This window comes from Aythya marila (assembly GCF_965140915.1).
Source record: "Aythya marila genome assembly, chromosome: 5".
In the NCBI taxonomy this organism is placed as follows: Eukaryota; Metazoa; Chordata; class Aves; order Anseriformes; family Anatidae; genus Aythya; species Aythya marila.
In genome coordinates, this window is record NC_139046.1 from 58,380,083 (window position 1) to 58,406,039 (window position 25,957).

Genomic DNA, 25,957 nt, shown 5'->3' on the forward strand with positions numbered 1-25,957 from the left:
CTCATAACAAAGCTTGTCTGTGTATGTAATATATTTGAGAAGTTTTAAACTGAATATTGCTATAGTATTATCAATTTTAAAGACTTCATGTTTTTTTAAAGCTGGTTTGAGGTGATTGCAAATTGTTAGTAGCAGTTAGTGGTATTTGCTGAAAATGTCTAAGTCCAAATTATTCGTCTCACGGGTAATAATATATTGTGTTGAGGGCTTTTTTGAACCCTGGTAATTTAAATTTCTTTTTTAGCTTTTAATTTTCTGACTCTTGATAATTGATCTTTCGCTTCTTGTCATCCAGTACCGTCTTAGCTCAAGATGCAACTTGTATGCCTTAACATAAGGTATGCTGTTTGGCTGTGCTTGTGTTGTTAGAAGTGTTACAACACCTTGAAACTTCCTGCAGCATTTCCAGACGCCCATTCCCCCCTCACCAGAAGGATGTTTTCTCAGATGCTCTGAAAATGTCTCCTGCATCTTCCACTTGGCCTAGTTTCCGAGTTGAGTCAAACCACTGGCTGTGGTTTGTGGGGGTTGGGCTGGTCTAGAGGGAAATACAGAGGATGTAGCGTAGGTCTTTGACTTCTGTAGAGGGTTATGTGAAGAACAGATTTGGTATTGGCTGCTACGAGCAAGGGACAGCAGGACTGGAGAGTTCTGCGGCTGCTCCTCTGCTTCTGCAGTTAGCAGGGGGACTGGGGGCTGCAGGGCAGAGTCTGTGTGCTGACGTGCTTGGATATTCCCCTCGTGAGACCAGCCATGCCAGGCATGGTGTTGGCTGGAGATGCAGCCGGTTTGGGGCTCGTGACCTCTCTGCAGCAGTAGCTAAAAGTGGAGTCAAGGATCTTGGCATTTTGGGTAGTAAGAGTCCTGGAAATGAAAGCGGCAGGAAAGAATTTGTAGATTATGCAGTATAACTTCTTACTGGGCTTTGGTTTTCATCTCAATTTCAACAACTGCCTCTGAGAAAGTGTTCTTGAATCAGAAGCTTTCCTGTACGTGAAAAGTTGCTAGGAAAGCCCTGCAGTTGAAGTTTGTCTGGATGATGATTAATTTCTATAAGAGAGAGGCACTAACAGAAGTCAAGTGCTTAGTGAATAATGAAGTTTATTTCTTGCTGTTTCTGTAGTGGTCTGTCTGCCTTCCTAGTAGCTGAACGGTTCGAGTTTTGTTTTGTTTCGTTGACATACAGTCCTGTGTTTTCATTGCCAGTGCCACTTGTGTCCCTTGCGTTGTCTTGTTCTGTTTCATTTTCCTGTTTAACTTAGTGTTTAACGTAGGGACGAGTTGGTTTTAATTTACAGGGGTTTAAAACGCACCCCCAAAAAAATTAGGAAAGCGTCAGATATTTAACTGGGGGCAGGGGAGCGGGGGTACTGTAACGCTGTAGTGTGTTAAAGGAAGGGATAAGCAGGAATTAGTGTGTCATTAGTGCCTGGAGCACTCCATCGCGCTCTCTTAATCCCTCTTCTGCAGGGCGGTGGGAACGTAGCGGGGCCTCGTGCCGCTGAAGGAGGTGGTGGGTCTGGAGCCACGCAGTTGTGTTCCTGACATAATGACTTCAGCATCGCCTAAACCTAATCAGCACTTCATTTCTGGCTGTTCTCAGGTTGCACTGGATGTGATTAAGCATTTACAAACGAGGAACGCTTTTTTTTCCTTAGCATTTTATCCGCAGAACCGTTCTCAGCCTGTGCGCAGACGCTATCGAGTGACTCTTCCTCCGTTCCAGCCTAGAGGTGTCTCGCGTAAAACTGAATGAGAAGCCTGAGATCGTGGTCTGATATTTAATGCCGATGTGCTCTGTGTCTTTACTTCATGTTGTGTAGCTTTTTTGACACGTCGGCATTTTCTTTATTTGTGCCCAGAGAATCTGGCTTGGGTGGGGGTGGTCGGCTGTTGCAGGCATGTATGAAAGGAGGCCAGTGAAATACCTGTTCATTAACCTGGCTATCAGCAGTTTCACATGGGTCATGCCCCCCCCAAGATAAGTCATCTGCTTCAATTTCGGTCGTTTCACAGAAGACGGTGCTGTATAAATTAGGAGTACCAAGTGCAGAGCGGTAACCTCAGCCCTTGCTCTCCCTGCTGTCCAAAACCAAACCCTTAGGCCTTACTTTGCAGTTCAGGCGGTTCCTGCTCCTGCCCAAGAGCCCCGTGCCTGCCTTCTTGGTGCTTGTGTGGGATTGCCAGGGCTGCCACGAGCCTTCAGGGAAGGTGAGCATCCGGCCCTACCCTGCAGAGCTGGGTGCTGGTGCCCGGCACAGAGGAAGCCCCAGAGCTGGGCTGATGTACGCCTTCTGGGAAACCAGGGACTAGGTAAGGAGAGCACCGTTTTGTAAAGCTAGCGTGTTAGGTTCTGCTTGCTTGAATAACGTGAAATGCTGCTGCTTATGGTGGTGCGTTTATGTTTTCTTTATACACGCCCCCCCGTGAGTTGCACACATGCGTGACCTGAGTCTCTGTTTGTGAATTGCACCACTTGCATCTGGAGCATGTATAAAATCAGATGCAACAACTCATTTCCTCTGGCTTCCGTGCTTTTGCTTTAGCTTTGCTTCAGCAGTTTATAAACATATTTTGAAACATTTTTACAGTGACTTAAGAATGAGGTCTCGTTTTTTCCGTCTGACAAACCTGAGTGTTGTCAAGCACCTGACGTGGGGTTTGAAGTGAAAATGAACGAAAGGCAGTACCCAGGGTAACGTGTATTATCAAATCAAAAAGTTCAAGTATTCTGCAGCTTAACAGTAGTTAAGGGGGATCACCGTAGTGGATCCATTCTTCACTTCTTAAATTTCAGTGATACAGCTTAATTTTTTGCTTCTGCACAAGACTGTGTCAATGTAATTCCTCCTCTAGATTCTTTGAATATTTTCTTTGACCTGTTCATTAATCCTTAGGGAGTGGTTACAAATCCATCTGTGGAGTTTCTCTGCGTGTGCTGCATCTGTAGCTCCCCACTGGTGAGCCTCCAGGACGAGAGAAGGCATCCATGCTGAAGATGTCCCTGTGGTCAGTTTGTTGCAGGGGTTGTTTGGTTGCCTGCAGTCACGGTTCCACAAAGGAACAAACTGCTGCCGTAGGAAATAAGGTGATGGCTGGGTTGATATAATCTGGTGGATTTTGGAGAACTTTGGAGTAGGTTTTTTTTTTTTTTTTTTTTCCCCACAAACTTCTTAATGTGTGCATTTGTCCCAAGCCAACCCAAACCTTCCAAGTGTTTTCATCTTCAGTCAGAGTCCTGAAGGTACCGCTGCAGGTGGCATGAACAGCAGCTGCAGAGCGAAGATGTAAATCAGTGCTTCCTGTAAGGCAAAAAGGAAGAAGCTGGTGGTTATCTTTGCTTTTCCACAGCAGCCACCTGGCTGGTCAGCATGTGCACAGCTCTGGACTAACTAAATCAGCGGTGTGTTGCCTTTTGAATGTGCTGCAGGACACAAGATGAGAGACCTCATCTGTGAGCTCTATGAAAAGCTGTGTTCAGAGGACTGTAGAGTCCAAGACAGCAATAAGGTGAGAGAGGAAAGGGGATATTATGAGGGAATACATGAGTTTTCTCAACTTGAGCAGGTGGAAAACGAGGAGGAAAGGTATACACGAAGAGGGCTGCACGTCAAGCAAAAGACCCTATAGCCCCAGGAAGACTGGACTGGGGAAACAGAAGTTAAAAGCATCCTTGCCAGTCTGACCCTTTAACAAAATCTTAACCTTGGACAAAGTGAATGGTGCAGTACCTTCCCTGTATTAAGAGATGTAACTTCGTATTTAAAGGCTCAGTTATTGAGAAGTAATGCCACTCTAAATTCTCCTTTGTCCATTGTGGTTAAAGCTGATGTAGGAATGCAGCACTGCATGCCCTGATAGCCCAGGGAAGGCACAGTGTGCACTCCAGGGGAAGAATTGCCTGTTCCCAAAAGGCAGGCAGCGTGGTTTAAGGCTGTCAGGGTTACTTCTGAATCATGGAGTTGTTCAGTTCGACTAATTTCCTCGGCACTGTTGCCCCAAAGGCCTTCTCAGAGCAGTGGATTGCTGTATTCGGTTTGTGCCCCAAACTTCTGTGGGCTTGAGCCTAACAGAAAGTATCTGCAAAATGAGAAATGGCTCAGGTTTGTTCTAAAATATACTCCCTGCTTGACATGCCTGTTAGGTGGCATTCTTCCCATATTTCTGCACTGTCCTTTAACTGAAGCACCTGGAGCAGATGCCTCTTCTGGGATATCAGTATCACTGGGTTCAAGTTCCTCCTGTGCCTCTCTGAAGGAAGAATACTTTGTGCCTGTAAAACAAGTTTTTTTTTTTCCTTGCCATACTGGCCTATTGATATAAACCATAATTAGCTCTGTGGCTGGGGAATCCTTCCAGAGCTTGGATCTGTGTGGGTGTACAGAGAATAGCGGTAAATCCGATTCTGCCTGCTGGCCCCTAGCGAGCACGCTACAGACAACATCTGCCACTTGAAGCCCTTAAGGCACGTATACCTCTAAGAGAATACACGTGGGGAGAGAGTTTGAGGAACTCTGACTACGTTACAGGTAGGTAATGCTTTTCTCTGACAGTTGCTCACTAATCTGTGCGATTATTTTGAGTATTTAAGTATCTGCAGGTAAGCAGCCAGCTTTGCTGCCTTAATAACACCTTACGTAAGATCAGGTCCTTCCCACGCTGCCTGCAGGCTTGGGGCTCAGTGGCACAGTACTTTCTAGGGTAGTCTTTCTTCTTTTTCTTTTTTTAATCTGATTTACTTCATTTATTTTACTTAAAATGTTTTATTTCCCTTGCATGGAGTAGGCTATCTGTTACTAAAAGGTGGTAGCTGAAAGGGATTCGTACCATTCTGCTGGATGTTCATCTGTTACGTGGTTCAACATGGTCTCTCTTTTTTGTGAATGGAAGCTTTTAACTTAAGCTGGATTTTAAGGGAAGATTTTTTTAAATTTTTGTACCTTTTTGTTTGTATTCAAACTGAATTCCCAGTGGTTTCTTTCCCTTAGCTGTAGTCTTCTGGAACTTCTTTGAGCTCGCTTGTGGTGGGCCTAAGAAAAACGTGGAAATTTTGTAGTGCTTTGTGAAGTTTGCACAACTGATAAATATGCATTAAGGGCTAATGTTTTCAATATATTTTACAAAAATAAAAGTGCTAGACGTGTATTTCTGTAAGACAGTGTTCTCTTTCAGATGACAGTAGGGTGTCCTTTCCTTTGTAGAAGGACAGGGGGGATTCTGCCTTGGCGTAATCTCATTATTTCTCCTGTTTCAAGTATAGCCTTTTCCATGAAAGGTGGGAAGAGGCAAAGGAATGCGTGCATGAGCCTCCAGTAATCAACGGAGAATATACAACCAGCTCAGAACAGCCAAAGATCGATTCAGTGTTCAGTTTTTGGTGGCTGATAGTGAAAACCTAAGTGGAGATGAAGCAGCAAAAACTAGGAAGGTGCATTTGTGTTGCCAGCTGCTGGTATGTTCTCCCAGCTGCATTCAATCTGGAGCTCCTGAGCTTCCTTAGGGTGTTTCTTTTGTGTCTAGTTGCATGTTAGAGACTTTTTGGAAAGACATTCCTAGCATGACCAAACCCAGCAGCAGAGTCCCACAGCCTGGTTGTGCTTGATGATGAAATGGATTTTATACTTTGTCCCGATGGGGAGCTGGAGAGGTCCTAATCTGTGTCACAACAGAGACAACAGAGGATGTTATCACGTGAATGACCGATGTTTTTGCAGCGGAGTCACTAGCTGCTGATTAAATGGGGTAAGTCGTGTTGGCCGGGTGACTTTGTGGTGCCATCCAGCCAGCCGTGCCCGTGCAGGAGCCTGGGGGCTGCCACTTCTTGTTTCCCAGTCCTTTGGCTGCAGCTGGCACGTCGGCCTGTCCTGTCCCTAACATAACAAAAATGTTTTCTTTGGATTGTGTGTTGTCTATGCTGTAACCTTTATGGTTGCTTGTTCTCCTCTGGCCCTTTAAAATGACATTTAGGGCTCCTTCATTAGGAATGCTTGTGCTCCGTCACCCGCTCAGCTTTATTAGTCTCAGGAAACAAACAGTATTGCTGGCAGAGGGGGAAGGAAGTAGACTTGAAAATTCCTCAGTTTAGAACAAGTCTTTTATTTGTTCCTCTTACTAAATGTAACTTTAAAACCAATTCTTTTTTTTTGTGTGGAGAACAGGAGGAACTAACTAATTCTTCTCTAAGTTTGCTTCTTTCTCGTTTTAGCCAGATGCTGTAAACGGGAATGGGTTAACAAAAAAGCAGGGCTGTGGTTGTATTGAAATTGCTCTTAGGCCCTGCATGAGAACAAGGATCAGAAGCTCTTCTGCTCCCCATTACCATCCTGCAGAGGTGGGTGGCGCAGTGCAGGGCACGTTGCCCAGTAGCGTAACCCTGAGTGCGTGGTGGTGCACAAGTGGTACCTTGACGTAGGTTACTTCACTTCTCTCCTAGCTCACTTATCCAGCTATTAATAAATCTCCCAGTTGTCACGTGTGCTTTAAGAAGTGGGTGGGGAAAGTAGGCATAATATCTGTGAGTGCTGCTTTAGATAGGAAAAACATCAATGTTTTCATGAAAACTCAGAGCTGTTTTTTTTTTTTTTTTTTTTTTTTTTTTTTTTCCTCCCTAGAACAGGATGTCTGGGATTTGATTTCTATGTGACAGTCAACTTTCACAGCATTCAACTTGAATTGTCTTTAAGTAAAAAAAAAACAGTGTTGGAAAAATTGGATGTTAATTTCTTGGTTAGCTGCTGAAGGTATTTAGCCTTCTAACCTGTGACTGCTGCAAGTCCTAATTCCGGCAGAACAGGTAATCCCGTGTCATGCAGCTCTTGAATGTTCTTCGCAGCATTTTTTAGAGCATTTGGGGAGCAAATTCATGATGAGCTTATTGTAATAGCCGGACACAGGATAAAGAAACTAGCTTATAGGTTTGTTCTGGAAATGATGACTTGACAGTAGCCCCTGGCAGCGGAATTTGGCTATCAATAGTGTGTTAATCCAGTTAAGTTGAGAGCCTTTCATAGGGAAATACAAGTCATGTGTTCTAGCTAAATGATTACATTTAAAGTAATTGTTGAGCTCGTAAACATTGCCTCTATATTTTTGTGATTTGACGTGGTTATGACACGACAGTGACTCATTATTGAAGTGTTAGCGTGCTTGCTGGATTTCAGTGGTATTTATTTCAGAACGTTCTTAACTAAAGCTGTGTTGACTTGTGAGAATTAATGCAGTCAGCTAGTTTTTGTCTATTCCTTTTACGATTTAGAAAATACCAAACAATATGACAATTGTAATTGCACTTGTGTTTATACATTTTTTTAAATCGTAGAAAGCTTACAGCGAGAGACACCGCTTTGAATTTTATAACACCAGTACTTCTGTACTTTACCCTCCTATTTAGGGGATATCTCCAGAGATGATTTTTCACCATAAAATTAATTCTCCAAGATACAGTTCAGTTTATTCTCTTCCCCTTCCGAAGATAAACATAGACATTTCACAGTCAAGCAACACCTGACTTAAATCGGCTAGAATGCAGATGATGCTGGGTTAAATGCATGATCACTGAATTCAGTTAACAGCTATTCTAACTTCAACCTCTGAATGGGTAGTTTTTTTCTTTTAATGCTTTCTTTCCACGCTGAACAGTGAAACAAAGAAACTCTGATTTCACTTGTCTCTCATTTCAGTGGGTATACTGGCACCAGTGAGGGATAAGAAATACACAACACGGTGAGGTATGTGCTTATTCTGTAGAACGAAGCCTATTCGTGGTAGCTCTTTTTGACTCGGTAAAGCTGGTAACACGATGCATTGTTAAGATTGCCATGCTGTTCTTAATTAAAAGACATTGCTTATAGATTGCTTAAACCTTCCAGTTGTAAAACATTTGTGCACAACGTGTTCATTACAGATGTTGGTCTAAGGTTGACTGTGGGGTTTTTTGTTTTCAGTTCCTCCCTTTCCTCCCCCTCCCCTAATAAAACTAAGCAAAGTTGAACACTTCATCCTGTTGACCTTGTTCAATAAAAAGCCAGTCATACTTTTTTAGGACAGTTCATATGAACTTAAACTGAAATCTGTGATACAGAATTGAAAGCGAATCAATTGCTTGTGTGTGTTTAAAATAATGAACAAGATTTAGAAACAGATTTGGCATCAAGAAATCTTTGCACCTGTAGTTTTATAAATCATGCAAACCTGTTTACATCAGGTTTAAATAAAGCAGGTACATAAATATACTCTGTTATGGTTGTAACGTGCAAAAATACGTGATCACTTCTCATTCTATGGAACTGAGACCTTTGTAGTCATAATGTATTTTATTGGATTGTCTTGCCTTTTATTTAAAAAAAAAAAAACAAAAAAAAAAAAACAAGCAAACAAAAACAATTGCTTGAGGTCTCTAAATAGGTAAAGATCTCTTTGCTTTCTACTTGACCAAGGCAGCTTTTTGTCTTTAAGTACTCCCCATGCCGTGTCATGACTTGGTAAATCATTGACTTACTTTCTGTAGACTATAATATTTTTTCTCTTCAGATTACCATTTCTTTCCAAAAATGTGGCTTTTCTTGGATATCTGCTGGGTTTTATGTCTTTCCCAGTCAGTTATTTTTAGTTATTTCTGTTTTTTAAAAAACCTATAATTTTAGATCATAGTGCAAGGCTGATTTGTTTAAGGGTACTTGCAATGTCAGAGACATAAAATAATGATTTAAAAAAAAAATGTCACTGTCATCTAGTCTCGTTCCCAAATAAGTAACGAAAATACTCATATTTATCATTGTTTTAATGGACTCTTTTCCTCATAAGGTTATTAGTCTCTAGGTCTCTTCTATTTTGATTTTGATGTAGTCCTGATACAGTTTTTGTTTATAACCGTTCTCAAGAGGTTATTTCTCTACAAGGCTTCAAGTATTGCAGTTTCAACAATTGTATCTAATGGATAATTTTGCTCACTCATGTCCTGGCGACATCATTGACATATTTGTTGTTTATAGGGCCTCTTCAAAACGGGTTGACAAACGCTCTTCCTGGGTAGGTGTAAGCAAATGTGTGGGTCTGGCTCGGCATCGGAATTACTCCCAGGGATTTCCTTGAGTATGTTGCTTCTCTGCTTGTTATAGTTTATGCTACCCTATCTATGGATAACATAATTTTTTATATCTAGTCAACAAAAATTTCTCTATGCTGCTGTCAATCTGAAAATCGAGATTTCAGTAGGAAAACATTCATTCAAACTGACTGTGGAGAAATATCATGCTATGCAAGAATCCCATTGAGATGGTAACAATGCTCCTCGCTCATTTCTCTTATAATATTGGGCCAATGTCAGTGACCAAAACGACTTATTGGACGATCATGAGCATAGAAGAAAAGCATTCAAATTGCCCCCTCCTATAGAAATGTGCATGTGGAGGGACTGTCCAGGCTGTGGGCAGCACACACGTAGAACACGGCTGAAAAGGAGGGGTAGGGGCTGCTTCTGGGAGACGTTTTTCTTTCAAGAAGAGGTCTTTTTCCCCCGATTTTAACGTATTCAGGCTACACCTGTATTTTAGATGGACTTCATAAAGGTGAAAAATGCAAAAATCCCAGAGGATGTAAGGAACTTGACTCAAAAGGCAGCGCTAACACTGCTCCTGAGGGTGCAGTGAGGCCTGTGGTGCCGGGAGCCTTGCTTAAAAGCAAGGACGCAAAATAGCAGCAGTGCCCACGCCTACGTAAGGAAAGGGTTTGGTGTCTGGCTACTACTGAAGATGGTGATGGTGCAGGTGAAGGAAAATGCCCTTGGTACATCGGGCTGGAGCTGAAAGGCAGCACGCCACCAGGACCCGGCTTTCCTAGGAGCTCTGCAGGGCAGAAAGGCCTCCTCCTGCTTTACCTGAGGTGCAGGGCCTTTACTTCTGCAGTGTGAATTTGTTGTTTAACAGCATAATCCGAAAACAGTTCCTGGGACTAAAAAAAGGAAATGCTCTGATCGGAGAACGTTTTCCCTTGCGAAATTCCTATATGCTACAAACAAAACAGGTGTTAATTCCCCACACCTCCAGGGAAATCTCAAATACCTTTTCAGAAGAGAAGGCCAGCTAACTTTAGCTTTCATATTTCCAGTGGAAAAAGTGTTTCTACTGTGTAAATTCCCATAATACGTTAGCCTTTAGGGCAGTGGTCAGGGTTTAGTGAGTTTATATTACATTTAAAATAGGGACAATTCCCAATGGCTTTCCTTTTGCAGTTTTTGTTAGTAGTTGGTATTTCTAATGAATTTTAGTTGGCATGTTTTGGTTTTGTCTTTTGCTGCAGACCATTTGAAAGTTGAAACTAATGTGTGGTCTTGAAATAGTATGGTATTTACGTGGACTATGGCTATTATATGGTGTGTGTGTCATTTATTGGGTTAGTACAGATTTGGGAGTGCTTCATAATTCCTATTTGTATTATATTAATACACTTTTGAATAGTTCCATGAAAGGACAGTTGTGTTCTTGAAATAACTACAGCTCTCCCCCCCCCCCCCATCCCAGTTGAGGAAATGTTTATTGCTTTTAAAACTTGGCCGGCAGAATTAGTGCAGAGCCTTGTGAAATTCTGTGTCAACTTTCTCTGTTCATGGAGGAAAGAAAATGGGCAGGGCAGGTGGGGTGCTTTCCCTTTTTCTTGGGGAGACAAATTATTATACGACGACAGCTCGAGCCAGCGAGCAGGCAGCGTGCTGCAGCCCTATTTTTGCAGGAGTATTTCGGGGGGTGAGGGGAAAGTTCCCTGACTATTTGATCCTTACGGCTTCTGTTAATATTGTCAACAAGTGTGCCTTTTCGTTATGTGAATGGCTATCTATATTAGGAACAGAATGAAGTATTCAGCCATAAATTACGAGCTACTCTCAATTATTAGTGTACTGGACTGGACTCAAAGGGCTTACTTGGATGAAAGGCTCCCATTATTATCCAATTATTATCTAGATCCCATTATTATCTTTTTTCCCCTTTAAACCGTGCTGTTTTTAACTTCTGTTTGCCATGACAGCAAAATTATAACTTTCTGCTTGATAAAAAGACTTCTGGTGGATTCCACTTTACCCTGAGCTCCTCTTCAGCGTGGCTGTGGAGAGACGGACTTTCAGTGCTCGATGTCAGGCCAGAACTGCTTTAAAAGGGAAACCAAAGTTAAAAGCTAAGAAACTTGAACGCTCGTGTAGTGAGAAGAAGAAATAACCAAGCAGACTTCTACGTCTTAGTGTTTGGGTAAGGTTTTTGTACATAATATTGCTTTAAAAATATGTGCACTCCGGAGCCTGCAGGAACGCCGGGGTTCTCTGCTGCGCTCGCATTCCTGTTGCAGTGTGCTGTCAGACTCTGACATGGCATCAATCTGGATGTAATAGATACATAGTTAAGCAGTTTATTTTAGGATCTCAAACTCTTCTAAGAATAGAGTGGCTCTCCTTTCAACAGGAAAGGACAAATAAATTAAAGTGTGGTACCAGGGAAGGAAAATAGGGGAAAGAAGCAGAGAAGACAAAATATCGAAGGAGAACAAAAAGGGGAAAAACAGCAAACTGGTTTTGGTGGGGTTCAAGGCTGGAGTGAAGTACACAGAGGGCTGTTGCATACGGATTCTTTAAGCAGATTGTCGTGCAGTGGCGAGCAGGTGATGTGACATACTGGAGGGCTGAAGTCTTACAGTCTAGCCTACCAAAATAGACTTGTGTATTTTTCCGTGCGAGCAGTCCATAGGTTTAGTTGTGCGGGGAGGAAAAGACTAACATTTCAGATCTTCTAATGTCATTTCAGAGGTCTGTCAGAATGCTGTCAGTTACCTGCCCTAGTGCCCACAGGCTTAGGCTCTGGCATTTCTGTGTGATTATGTTCGTGGAACCACTAAAACACCAGTGAGAATGTGACTCCTGCTGGGGGTGTCATATTTTACACCAGAGATCTAATCATGGAAACTAGAAGGGGGGAAAACTGACCAGGTCATCCAATCTGTTCACTTACCAGAACATCGTAAATTAGTACAGCAGCGTACAAATTAAAGTTTAGGTTGGTGAATGTCACCAGGTACTGGATGTTGGGAGCATTTTTGTGCCTTGTTTTATGGAAGCAACAGAGCTAAATAAAACGTGCCAGATATACATGTATTTGCTAGCAGTGGATTTAAAACCTAGAAGTCTTTAAGAATACTGCTGTTCACCAAAAGTCTCTATTGGGATAACCTTGAGAAAACAGATTAATTTCATGTGTGTTAACCCACCTGCCCCAGTTGCTGCTCTGTTTTTTTTTTCCCACAATTGCAAAAATGGTGCTTCTGTTCTTTTTCGCCCCTCCCACTTCTCAGCTGACATAACTATTAAGTGACTAGATAATACTTTATATAGGGGAATATCCAGAGTGAAGTGGATTTTGGTGTTCCATTTAAGTAACTTCTTAAGTGATCAAACATCGCTGTTCATTTGATATAATTACTTTTAAATGTTAATTTATTCTACAACCCTTACTTGCTTGTCTTTTTAAACAGAATGACTTCAGCAACTCTGTTTCCTGGGGTCACGTTGTCAGTGTTTGATGCTTGATTTGACAATTTCTTTAATCCAGTATCACTACATAAAATTTCCGTTATAAAAATATTAACTTTTTTCTAAAATTACAACTTTTTTCTTTTCTGATATTTTTTTTTCTTTAGAGGGCAGGATTGTGTCATGGACAACAACCTTCAGTTTGCAAGGCAGAATAATAGATGGGGAAATTCTTATTCCAATAAGGTGGAAAACATTATTAGGAAGGTAAATAAGATAAGAGTACTAGTTTATATGAATACAGAATGATCTGAATGTCTGAGATAAATGACATGAAATCACTTCGCCTGTTCAGGAACATTTGTGTTGATTTTTTTTTGTTGAGCTTTCTGTAATGCAAACAATATAATTAAATACAAACTTTATCAGTCTGAGTTGCAAAATTCCATCCAATTATCACCAGCCATCATCCAGGCAAGTGCACATAAACCTTCTCAGAACAGGTAGAGATGCTTAGAAGACTTTTGTATCTTTTGAGATATCTCAAGCATATTTGTTCCCAGTGCAATATACCTATGCAGAGAACTGTTGTGCAACAGGTGAGTGCTAGAAAATGACTTCAGAGAGACCGGCTTGCGGCTGAGCTTTTGACCCTGATGTACACAGGTGTATGTGTCCTATGCTGAAGGGACAAAAGCAAGTGTTCTAGTAAGAGGTGTGCAAAATGAGTTTAGACACCGGTGTAGGCCTGTCACCACCTACACTCCACTGTCATCAGGGGCACCATCTGGGGGCTTTAGTGTGTTACTGGGTAGGAAGGCAGGAGATAAAGGAACTCATCTGCTGGAAAATGAGGGTGTTACTTGTCTGTTTCTCTTGCTCTTCCAGAGTGACTTCAGTGTATCATGCTAACTGCATGAAATCACAATGCTACATTCACTATCCGAATGTAGCTGTCTGAAAGGCAGAGGCCGTGTCTGGGTGACACCATCCGTCCATCCTTTGCCAACCTCCACTCTTCCAGTAAAGCCCTGCAGTGTGGCTTCACTGTTAGCAATAAAGCATGCCAGTGCAAGTTCATGAAGGATGTTGTCAAAATGTGGTCATCAATAAGTAACCTCATTTGATGGTCTGCATATTAACACTGTGCTATCCAAAACATAGATAACATTTATTAAATTGCAGTCTTTATTTACCAGTAAAAAAATTCTGAAGAGTTTCTCCTTATATGTGATTTTCTTCATTAAATTGCTACATCAGTACCCACTTTGCTTAATTTTCATGTAATTAAAAAGCTGTTCAGCATATCAAGTACATGAATAAGTCACTTATTAAGATGCAGTCTTTCTGAGAGAAGTAAAATTATGAAAAAGGCAGGCACAAATATCTTCTGGTTTTAATAAAGTTTCTTTCAACTAGAGATAGTGAATAAGTGGGAAAGAATCTGTTGAAATTTGCTTTTCATTTTATTACTTTCAGCTGAAAATTTCAAAAAAGTAAACTTTTACTATCTCTTGTAAGTGGTTAGAGAAGGTATATTAATGGAGTTGAAATTGGTGATGAGACTTTAGAAACAAAATTCTTCAGTATGGGGAAAGAGTGCTGGGATAGCTTTTTTCTCATTTTGTTTTACTTGACAAAATGATCTAGGATTTATTTATTTGTCTGCTTCGATTTCCTGTTGTCTCTTGTTCTCCACCCTTGGTTTTGAGCCCTGTTTTAAGTTCCCTTTTTTGCTATGATTGCTTCTGTTTTGCGAGTAGTTATGTAGTTTGGGTTACTCTATACATAAGATTTTAAAATCCTTTCTCTCTTTCAGGGTCAGGGTTCAAAGTCAAAGTGGCAGCTGCATGTCAGTCTTCCATGTTTATATATAACATATATCATGGTGGAATTGCAATGTTAGTAGGTCTCTCTGTCCATTGGACGTTACATAGCTTTATGGAAAAGTTTTATGATGCTAAAATGAAGTCTCTTCTGTCAGGAAATGAAAATTCTTTTTGTGCAGGCCTGTGGACAACACCATAGCAATAACGCATCCTTAGAAGTTTACGCGAGATACGGTGACTCATTTCCTCCTGTCTTCACTATCGCTTGCCATGTGAGAGCCTGCTATTCCATAGCACTCCTTCAAAGGAGGAATGAAATCGTGAATGGGAGGGATAACGTCTCATATCTTTTTCAACATATTTGTTCTCCTTGTCTCTTGTGAGATATGGTGGCATAGGCTGGAGTGGTGAAGCGATATCTTTAATTCTTTCCTGCCACCTCAAAGACAGAGATGCCCCTATCCAGCCAAATTGTCTAGTCTGTTTCTGAGCATCTGTGTCTTTGCTCTGTTTAAATCCTTTAACCTTCTTAGAGTTGAAAGTAAATGAATGAATAAATAATCAGAATTCAGTAGTTGTGTGCTGCCTAATGTCTAATCATGTTTGAAAGAAGACTAGAAAACTGTGAAAAGCCAGATTGTGAATGCAGTTTTGCTTTAAAAATTGACAGCAACAGTCCTTTGAAAAGACTGCAAGGAAAACGAGTAGTTTGGCATTGTATTTATCTGGCGTTGCGTACTGTGCTTGTATTTCAAAGAGAACAAGTACATTAACATGACACTACCAATTTGTGTTTTAATATCCAAAAGTATCTCACTTTTAAGCCCAACATACTATGAAAAAAAACAAAAACAACAAAAATGATTTCAGTGAATATCCTATTTGTAATATGTTTTACTTGTGTAGAGTCCTGAAGAAGATGGCAAAGCCTGCTTAGTTTAGATCAAGGGTGTTGCTTGAGTAACTCTTATTTTTGTGAATCAATAGTGATTTTAATATGTAGGAAATTAGAAACATATATGTGTCAGATCTATGGATTTACATATCTGGGTGTTTTGTTCAAGAAAACTTAGCTTAACAGGAAGTTTCATTTCAGTACCTTATGTTTTTTGTCCAACTCTACCCAGTTAGTGGCTGGTTTTATTGTTCATTAATATGAACCTTATTATTTAATCTAGAGTGGTTGTGGCTATTTTTTCTGTCAATCCATTCCTTAATATTGTTAACATATTCTACCTCGATTGTTGCCCATGATTCAAAGACTAATTTAATTGTGGCTTAAAAAAAAAGAAAAACAAAAACACACCACCAACACACACACACACACACACACACTTTTGTATTTGCATCAGTCCTTAATTTCGAAGGGTCTGGGGGGTTCCTTGGTCATTTAGAGTGAGGCAGGGCATTAGAAAGACCTGACCATTTCTTTCCTGTTATTTTATATAACTTGAGTAATGTTACTGCTCATTCATTCTTTCCTGAAGCTATCTAGTCCTAATCAGGATTTCTTCTTGTGCCTGAGTTTCTTCAGTTCTTTAATTTATATTGTCCTTCTCTGCGTCTTTTCTATTTGATGTATCCTTTTTCAGATGGGGGTGACCAAAACTGAACACAGAATTCAAAAGTGAACACACATTATTCAAGGTGAGGGAATATCACTAGTTTTATATAAGACATAATAATTTTGGATATGTCTTTATCATTTAAAAATATACATGTATATTGATACCCTGATTACTTTTGGTCCCAATTTAATATATTGTTATGAGTAATCTGTAAAGTTGTCTACATTTTTTGCAGCTGAAATCTAGTTAATATGTAAGATACTGATTCTTATGGGAAACTAATCAATGAATGAATAATTTACATTACTTTTCCATGTTTTACTGTTTGCTATGTATGCTTTAATGCCTGTCCTGGTGTTGATCTAATTGTGTATTTGAAATTCTTTCTGAAGTCCATCACAAGCAATAGAGAAGCAGCTGTTCTTTAAATCCTTTGTCATCCACAAATTTTGTCACTACATGGTTCAGTCCCATTGCATCCATAACATCATTGAATTGTACTTGTGTGCATATTGGAAAAAAAAAAAAAAAAGAATATTGACACTTGAATTTGGATCCCTCTAGCCTAGAATCTTTGCTACATTCTTGCAGCTCACTTGGAAAGGTTTGCACTCCTCTGTGTACTCCTCTGCATTTGTGATAGACTAGTAGTTGAAGAATATGAATTGGATGTGAGAGCGTTTGTTAGATTGTCTACTGCCATCTCAAATTACTCTTCGCTGCATCTGATCGTTCTCTTAGACCTCCTTTCTTTAGAAGAAGAATGACACATCTTGCAACCAATATCTGGTTATTGCTTTCATGAAGTATATGCTTGTATTATGCTAGTAGTTGTAGTGGAAAAAGCGCTGTTCTGTTTTGTAATTTATTTTAACTTCAGTTGCTGTTGAAAACTGATTCATTTATGTGAGTTCTCTTGATCAATAGGATGGCTTTCAACCACTCTTCAAGAAAAAAAGATAAATCTCCTGCCCTTTTTATGACTTCTTTGCATTAGTATTCATTATAGTGATGAGTGTGTTGTATCCAGAGCAGATGAATTATTAGGCATTGTCACATGAAACAGGGGTAGTAATGTTAGGCTTATACAAGGAGAGCATAAATTTTGTCTTACGTGCTTATATTACAAATGTTGTCTGCATTTGCCTTCAACTATACAAATATCTGGAAGCCAAAATTTATGGAGAAAATGCTTATTTGGTGTACTTCAGATTGCAAACTTAATGACATATTTCAAAGGAATTTTATTGCAAAACTGGTAATGAAGAAACCTGGTAATAGGTAACACTGCCAGAGCTCCCAGTGTTCTGCATCTCTGGAATATCTAAAGAGCACCTGGGGAGAGCAAGTAGCTCTCTTTGCCTCGTAAGGCACTGGGATCTTCACCTTCTAGTGTGGAAGTTAGTATAGGTGGTATTTAAAGGTTTTGGCCCAAGAAAGAAATCAGACGTGTTGAAAGGAGTGGGAGCCATGAGGGGAGGAAGGCTGTTTGTGTACTCCTCACCTGTCTGAGGAGTGGCAACCCTGGTGGTCAGTATCTGAAGTAATAGCATGTGGTAGACAGTAGATACAAAGACCCTTACGTACTACTTTAGTCTGATTTCTTTGAAATGTGAGGGGGTGTGTTTGTTATGAGACCTTCAGTGGCAACAAATTTTAGAGATTATTCTTGCATTCAACCAGTTTTTCAACAAACTAGCAGTGCTAGGAAGCTGCTGATTTATTGTAATTTATGCTGTTCTTCAATTCAAATGTACCTTAACTGTTGGTTTTTAGCTTTTTCATCTACTTGTTGCTCTAAATTAGATTTTTGACCACAGCTTTATAGGTTATGATCATTTGAAACAGCTTGACTTCCTATGCTTTGTCATTATTTTTTTTTTTAATATGACTGCTTCTTATTCTTTTTTATTGGTTACTCCATTGTAAAAGCTGGAGGGATTTTTCTATTGCTATGCTAAGGTTTTGATTTATTTTATAATTTTTAAATCCTCCCTTGAGGAATTATTTCACTTTTCTTCAAATTTGTTTATTTTGTTGCTTTATTCTAAGGTGGCTAACTTGCCTAACGACCAGACCATCTGAAAAAGTTAAGAGAACACATTGCGTGGCTTCTTTCCTCATAAAACTTGCAAGAAATACATAGGATAGCACGTGTGTTCATGGTCTGCGATGTAACAAATAGAGATACTGCTATCCAAATGAGGCTGAAGCAGATCCTCACTTGCATGTTTCATCTTAAATAGCTCTGGTTGTTGGAAAAGGCTGCTTTAGGAGAGACAAACTGAGCTGTGCTGTGTCAAGGGAAAATGAAATGCTCCGGATATGTTCATCTAAGAATTAGTGCTTAATAAAGTGAAGCTTTTCAGCATAGTTATGTCGCATTTTAAATTTGAAATGAAACGTTGTGTTGCATTCATGTTTTTAGTCAATGTTTAAATAACATTGATAAGAAGAAAACATGCTAGCTTGCTGTAAAATCTTGCTTGTAATTTCATTCAAGTACTAGATAAATAAGAATAAAATAAGAATTTTCTAAATTCTTGTTGATACCTTGGTATGGTAAAGCAGATGTTACTGCTTAAGCTGGGCACTGTGGTAGCTTCTGGAGTACTGGGCATCTTGGCACCCCTAGTAGATACCAAGCAGCGGTGTGCACGCTGCAGCTGTTTTATTTTGAGAGAAGTTCTGGTATCTTACAGCCTTTTTTGAGTAATCTGAGGTTAAAGTGACTGTGGTGGGACATCTGGAGTTCTGACTGTCCAGTTTAATGTCTGTGGTGGTTAAGAACGGTAATATTTTCCTTTTAAACTGTGTATGAAAATCTTTTTTCTTGTATAAAAAAGAAGCGTGGATCACCTTAAAAAAGAAAATGGCGGAATGATACCGCTTCTCGAACAGTTTGCTCCCTAGTTGTCCAAATAGTGCATAACTGGAAAAAAAAAAATCCAAAAAAAAAGGCATTCAAGGAAGATGAACAAACTTTTTTTAAAAGTAGTTGAGCTGGTTAAAACCAATCTAAACATAATCAAAACCAGTAGAAGCCCTCCCACAACTCCATCACGTGTGGGACAGTTGCACCACGTAAGGGCCTGCACTAGGCCGTGACAGGAGCTGAACCTGAGAAACAGCCAAGTCTCAGTGTCTGTGGCATAACAGCTCTTCGTGATCTTCACCTGAAGCTCCTGTGAGGATTATTTTTGCTCTCTGAGCTGCTCGGCAGCCCTGCCTGGGAGCACGTTGGTCTCAGAGCAGAGAGGGCCCTGGCTCTCTCCTCCCCGCTCCTCAGAGGTGTTCGCGCTTCCCTTGGTATCGCAGAACTACTCGGTACCCATGAACAACTTTCAGATGGTTACGTGTTGAAATACAGTAAAAGCTTTCTGGTTTTTGTCATCGTATCTACCCTTAGCCTTCTTTTATTTGCAATCCTATCCCTCAAAAGAGACCAGAGACAGACTGACTGACGGTGGCTATTTTTATACAGTGCACATATTAACTGTTGAGTAAATATAAGAGGTTTCTAAAGAGCTTATTTTAGCACAAGCATTTGTTAGAGCTGCTATATCCATAGGCTCTGTGTATATTCATTAACTATTTAGAGCTGTAACATAATACAACAAAAGGAAGCATATTTCACAGAGATCTATAACAACAGTGCACAGGGAGGCATCGATCCCACCAGTGAAAGCAGACATTTCTTACTGCTATTTCCAGTCTTGTGGCATGTAGATATATTACATTTATTTCTCAGATAACAAAACTAGCTAGTACTTACTGCAGTGTCATGATCCTGCATTGCAAAACCGCATATGTGTGATCTCTAGAAGTTTAATGTAATCAAATCTTTGAGCACAGTAGAAAACTGAGCCTCTCTAGTTTCCCTGCTAGTGACAAGATTTATCCTTCAGATGATTGCATCCAAACCAGGTTGTGACTAGAGTGAGCAGTGAAGCACTGGTATGAGTCTTTCCCATGGTGGTGAATATCTTCCCTTGGAGCCAAGTTTGGCAGATTTAAGCTGTAGCACATGCGGGTCTGGAGTCAGAGCTCATAGGTACATAGAAGTACTCCTAGCACCAACCATCACCTCTTTTAGGTAATAGGCATGTCAAAAGTGAAGAAACTACTTTAGTTCTTGGGTTACTATCCAAAATAGTTCTGTCTCAGTGTAGTATGAAATAGGAATTTGTTCCAATATGGCATGAAAATAGAAATCTCTTCCCTGTACAGTCAATTTCTGTGAATTAAAGAATATTTCATTAAAGGTAAATGTCAAAGAAGATAAATGAGATATATGGGAATTTAGTCTGTTAAGAGGTTCATTTTGGTTTTGGAATGTTAAAATGATACAGCAATGTGCTGAAATACAATTTTTTTTTAAGCTTTTACACAGGTGAGCAATTATGATTTTTCTCAGCAACAATTGATGTGGTCAGTTGAATGCTACTGTTCTGCCTGGCTGTGACATAAATTACCGTATTGGTTTAATCACCTTCATACTGTTCTATCGCATGCTAAGCTAACAATAGATTCTGTATTTTAAAACTCAATCACATTGTAGTTTGAAGGAACTGGGGAGAAGGCTTAAAAAGAGCAAATGTAATTACAGCTGATTTCTGTGGAATACTTCAGTTTTGCTCAGTGTGAACAGAAATGTTAAAAAAAAAAAACAACAAAACAAAACAAAAACACAACACCTTAACAGCTGTGTCAATACCAGTTTTCCAAGTTGTTGAGTACAGAAATAAATTCAAATGGTGTTGTGTAAATAATTCGAATTTGTTTTAAGTGGGAAAAATAAAACCTGTGCAAGTGCTTTAGCTTCATTTAAGTGATTTAAAAATTGATCAATTTGTATAAATCTGAGTGCATAAAGGATTTGCAGTTATGTAATTAAATTGGTATTTTAAATAGCTTTCGGCATACTGTCCAGTTTGAAAGTGTGCAAGTGTATTTTCAGATTAATTTTTTTTTTTTTGAGATAAATCATTATATTGTGTTTAGAGTATAGTTACAGGCATACAGCACTGATCAGATGGGACATGCTGGAGAAAAGGCAAAAATGTTGAATCAGTTGCATTCTGTTTTTCAGACAGAGTGGTTATTTTAATGTATATAGAAAACTGATATTGGTAGGAAAAAAACACCTTGAAGCTATAAAAATCTTACTACAGATTACCTAGATAAAGAAAAATGCATTCTTTGATGCTATGATTTTAATGAAGTGATTTTCAAATAATAGATGTTTTTGTCATGTTGGATTATTGAATTACTATTTTTCCGAAAGGAAAACATTCAGTAACCATGTTTGATTTGCAGAGCACCAGAGATCATACTGGGATTGCCGTTTTATGAAGCCATAGACATGTGGTCGTTAGGGTGTGTGATTGCAGAGCTGTTTCTTGGATGGCCACTGTACCCAGGAGCACTGGAGTATGACCAGGTAGTAGAAAAACTTTCACAAGCATATGCATATTTTATGCAACTTAAGAATTTCAGGTCCTTAGACCAAGAATTTCAAATGTTAATAACATCTATTAAGTAGTATTTCTTCAAGTCTGTTCAATGCTTTTAATCTAGTCCTAATGACTGTCCTAGAAATACAATTCCTGTTTCCAGACTGAACTGTATATTATGCTGCTTTTCTGATTTGATTTTCATTTTTTCCCCTTTATCTTGCAAAATACATGTTGGTATTGAAGCTGCTTTTTCTGATGGAAACTGAAGTTTGTGGCCACTGTAATTGCATTATAATCTTTCTTTCAATTGTTATAAATGGGCTTGATTCTGGAATACCTGTTCAGATGTCAGAACTAGTTGTCTTCTGAACTGTTTGTGATGCTTTCTGGAAATCCATCTAACATAGCTTAAAGATTTAAGAGACTATACTTCATGAGGAACTAGAAGCAACTGTTGTAAGAATGCTGTATATATGCACCTTGAAGATGTTGAAGCTGTGCCTTTACAATGTTGGTGTTTTCAGCTACTGACACCTTTGGCATTAGTGAACTGACTTCAAAAAAAAAAGTTTTTAATGAAAGCTGTAGAACAATTACCATTTAAAATATTTAGAGAGGTCTTATTTTCTAGCACAATGTGGAAATTTGGAAAGAACATAACCAGAACTCTGATTTTGCAAACAATTTTTGGACTTTGAAAGTGAAGAAGGCTACTGAAAATCCAAATTGTAACGGCACTGGCTTATTATTTACTAACTTCTACATGTTTGATTCACCATGCAGTTTAGTAGCAGTTCCTCCAAAATGTTAAGTTTTTCTGATCCTGGTCTTCATATTGGGAGCTTTTGGCTCCCTGTGCTTACAAACCAGACTTACTTTTCCAAAAATACTTCTGTTAAAATAACTGTAAGGGAATATATTGATTTTGTGTTGATTTTGGAAACATTTCATTTTTCTGTTTCCCTCATTTACACAAAGTTCAGTGTTTTCTGGTTAGGAAGTGAGCTATGAGTGGAACATGGGTTGACTTTGACCAGTATTTAGAAGACATTTGTGCAGTGTATTGCTGTTAAAATAGAGAAGGAAAGAGGAAGCAACTATCAGCAGTATGATTTACTGTTTCCTTTAAGGAAAAAGTGAAGACACTTGTTTCGGAAATAATTTGAAATACTATCTTTAAAATTTCTAAGAGCTTGGCAAACCTATTTGCAGGAAGGAACTGCAGGAGAAGATCTGGACACTGAAAAGCATCAAAATACTCAATTTCCAAGAATGACCTCTGTTATTGCCCCCGTACTGCTGTAAATAGCTGCTGAAAAGGGTGCTGCTGTGGGTGAGGAAGCGGGGAGCTGTAACCCTAGTTCATGATCTTCTGATCGTGATGCCAGATACAGGCAGGTGTTGCTCTTGGCGTGGTCCTCGTGCCAGAGGATCCCGGATGGAGGAGGAGCTCTCACCCCTTCTGCACCCCCAGCGATCGCCTTGCTTTAGGCAGGCTTGTCATCGTGTGTAGGCAGGGCTGCAAAATTGGCTTCAGAGAAATTTGTTGGAGTGTTTTACTCAGTGTCTGCAAGCACAGCAACTGCGGGAGACGGCTTTCAAGGAAATTCCCTTCCTCACGCTGTGTGCTGTGTGTCACCCAATAAATGAACGGGCAAGTGCGTTATGCTGAATTCTCCCTGTCCCCCTGGTGTGTGACAACCAAGAAGCTAGGCCTTGAAAGTCATCTCAGAGTAGTTATTTTTATTTAGATTCTGTCTAGTAACAGCTGCACTTCTTAGTGGGAAATAGCCATGTCTTCTGAGCTTTAATACTTATTAAAAGAGGCCCAGGTGCTTAAATGTTAAATTTTTGAACTAATACATAGTCTTTTTCCTGCTAATTTCTTAGACCTTTTAATGGACTTAGTTTTTATTCCCCTCCTAATTTCTTAGACTTTATAATGGGCTTAAGTAACAACTACATGACCTAGAAACATTTGTGGTCAGACTGGGTTTCTCTTTATTCCCTGATATAGAGAATTAAGGAGGATACTAAATATCGAAAGTTGGCAGTGTTGCCTTCAGTTCTTGCCTATTTTGGTCTGTTTATTTTTCAGCAGAAGCCTCGTGCATACCTTTCCTTTCTATTTCCCATCAGTTTTCTTCCTCTCAGATGTTCCTGGCTCCCAAATCCTTTGTTTTCCATTGAACTCATCTGCTCTCTTGGTTTCTGGTTCAGGGTATTTCAGTGCCCTGTCCTTGTGTGTTTTTTTTGCTTCCCTTCTGCTATTTTCCAGCCACTACATGTTCTCCAGGGGTAGCCCCACACTGTGCAGGCACGTGGCGTGGGACTGTGCCCAATTCTCTTCCAAAATAAATGCACGACAAGCATTTCGATGGACAAAAGCGTCTGCCTATTTCAGACAAAGCCAGTCCTTTCCTATTGAACTCAACAATAAATTTCTGAGACCAAGAGGTTGGAGTGCACTCCCTTTCTATGTGAGACATTTGCTTGAAATACAGGTGTTAGATGTGTAAAAGGCAATGATACAATGAGAACAGCACATGTGAAGGATGTCGTAGAGTTGTATAATGAGAACACGCCAAAAATCATTCAACTTCTGTAGGCAAGCAGAGCTCTTGTGCTCATTTTCCTGTTTAGAATTAATGCATTATAGTTAGGATCTGAGTGGGCTGAGGAGGTACTGACAGCCATTCCCCCAGGCCCTTTTTTCTGTGACTGAACTTGAAAAGCTTGCTTATATAGGTCAGTGTAGAGGTTTGTTTATGTATAGCTCCCTCTAAGACAGTGAGAGAGCACTGTCAGGCATTCAGCATTAGGTTTTCCTCCTGTGTAAGATGTAATTGGTGAACTGTAGGGTCATTTTGTTATTTTTTTTTTTAATGAAATATTTTTTTTAATCTTGTGTGGATCAGATTTTGAAAACAAGAGCTAAATCATTCGCCATGTTTCTTTTTCCTTCCTCAGATTCGTTATATTTCTCAGACTCAAGGTTTGCCAGGAGAGCAGTTGTTAAGCATGGGGACGAAAACTGCAAGATTTTTCTGTAGAGAAACTGATGCACCATATTCTAGTTGGAGACTAAAGGTAATCAGTGTAACATAGCAGCAAACAGCAGAGAAACCAAAGAGGCCAAGATTTAATGCAATACCATTAGCTCCCTCCCACTTATGTGATTTTTTGTTTATCTGTCCCCACTCTGTATCCCTTCTGTTTTTTACCTTCCCCACCCTGTTCCTGAAAACCAGCGCTCCGAATTTGTGCCCCTGTTTCTCAACTGGGGGTGCATTTTGCACAACTCCCAGGCTGCTGGAGGCTGGGAGGCAAGTGCACGCATGCCTGGTTGCAGCATGGGATTCAGAGTAAGCTTTGTATCTCATGAGGTATGAAATGGCTCTTGCTTGGGCACAGATTTCCACTTCTCTTTGAAGAATCCCTCTCTGAGGCCCAAGCCACTCTTAAATCTTGTTTGGAGCTGGTTTGGGGACCAGAAGTCCTAGGAGAAAAGACACTAAGAAACAGTTTGATTCACTTAGTTCAGATGTCATACTAAAACAGCCTTTGGCTGAAAACTACAGTAGAATGAGAGTAGACAAAAATACATGTTTTTGTGACCTGTCCATCTCGCTTCTCTTTAAGGAACATTACTGCACACTGGCCATAAACAGTTATAACTTCCTAGGCAAAGATTTTTTTTTTTTTTTGTAAATTAAATTGCTTCATGTTACTGTTTCACGGAATTTACAGAGGACTGGCAGAGTAATGAAGCAGTTACTGTTGACATAAGACCTCTGAAGTAACAAACAGCTGACAAGCTGAAAGCCTGCATTGCATAACTTCCCACAGCAGCTCGGTAAATCCGCAGCACGCATCGGGCTGAGTAGCCGAGGCTGGCCTCCGATGTGGAGGAATATTGCTGGGGTCAGCTCGTAAAAGGAGTCTCTGATTACACGGCTGTGATTATCCCACTTTTCTGTGTTTTTTTTTTCTTTCTTTTTTTTTTTTTCTCCACGCACTTGATCATTACATGGCAAAGGTACATCTGGCTTTTCTCTATCAGGGAATCCAAACGAGTCCTTTGCTCATTTTTAGGACCTGTTCACTTTCAGAAGTTAAAATTCTCCCATCAGACTAAACGATGTTTTGGGGGAAGAAAGAAATTTTGGTATGGACGACTGGTCATTACTCACAGTTTTTTTTTTTTTCAAAGTTAATTTCAGAAACTTTTCTGTAATTTGTATGCTAAAAAGTTTTCCATGCAGTCCTAACTTATGTCCTGCAGCATGGGCTCTTAAAACCCGTCTACTGGTCTGTATTGAAAGAGGAAAAGTGTAACAGAAAGGGATATTTCATCTCATAAGTCACTGGTAACTGATGAAATTAGTTCTTTAGGATTTAACTGTGTGTTTCATACTTAAGTATTTAAAGTACTTACACTACCTGTTGTGCAAGTGAATAAAAGTATAAAAATAACAAAAGATAAAGCACATAGAAATTGAACTAAGGCTATCTGATTTTTTTTTTTTAGTGATGTTGCTGCTGTTTGGAATTAAAGCTCTGAGTTTAAGGAAATAAATATAACAGATTTTC

The 25,957-nt window shown here is 39.7% G+C and overlaps 1 protein-coding gene across 5 annotated transcripts in view; it reads left to right on the forward strand.

Annotated features, from left to right (window-relative positions):
• The window catches only part of HIPK3 (homeodomain interacting protein kinase 3), a 66,099-nt gene that overhangs the window by 23,868 nt on the left and 16,274 nt on the right, over positions 1 to 25,957 (forward strand). For all 5 annotated transcript variants that reach the window (XM_082761876.1, XM_082761879.1, XM_082761877.1 and 2 more), the window contains exons 3-4: positions 21,225 to 21,348; positions 24,335 to 24,454. In XM_082761876.1, coding sequence (XP_082618002.1) covers positions 21,225 to 21,348; positions 24,335 to 24,454 — 244 coding nt within the window. The remainder of the gene's footprint in view (positions 1 to 21,224; positions 21,349 to 24,334; positions 24,455 to 25,957) is intronic.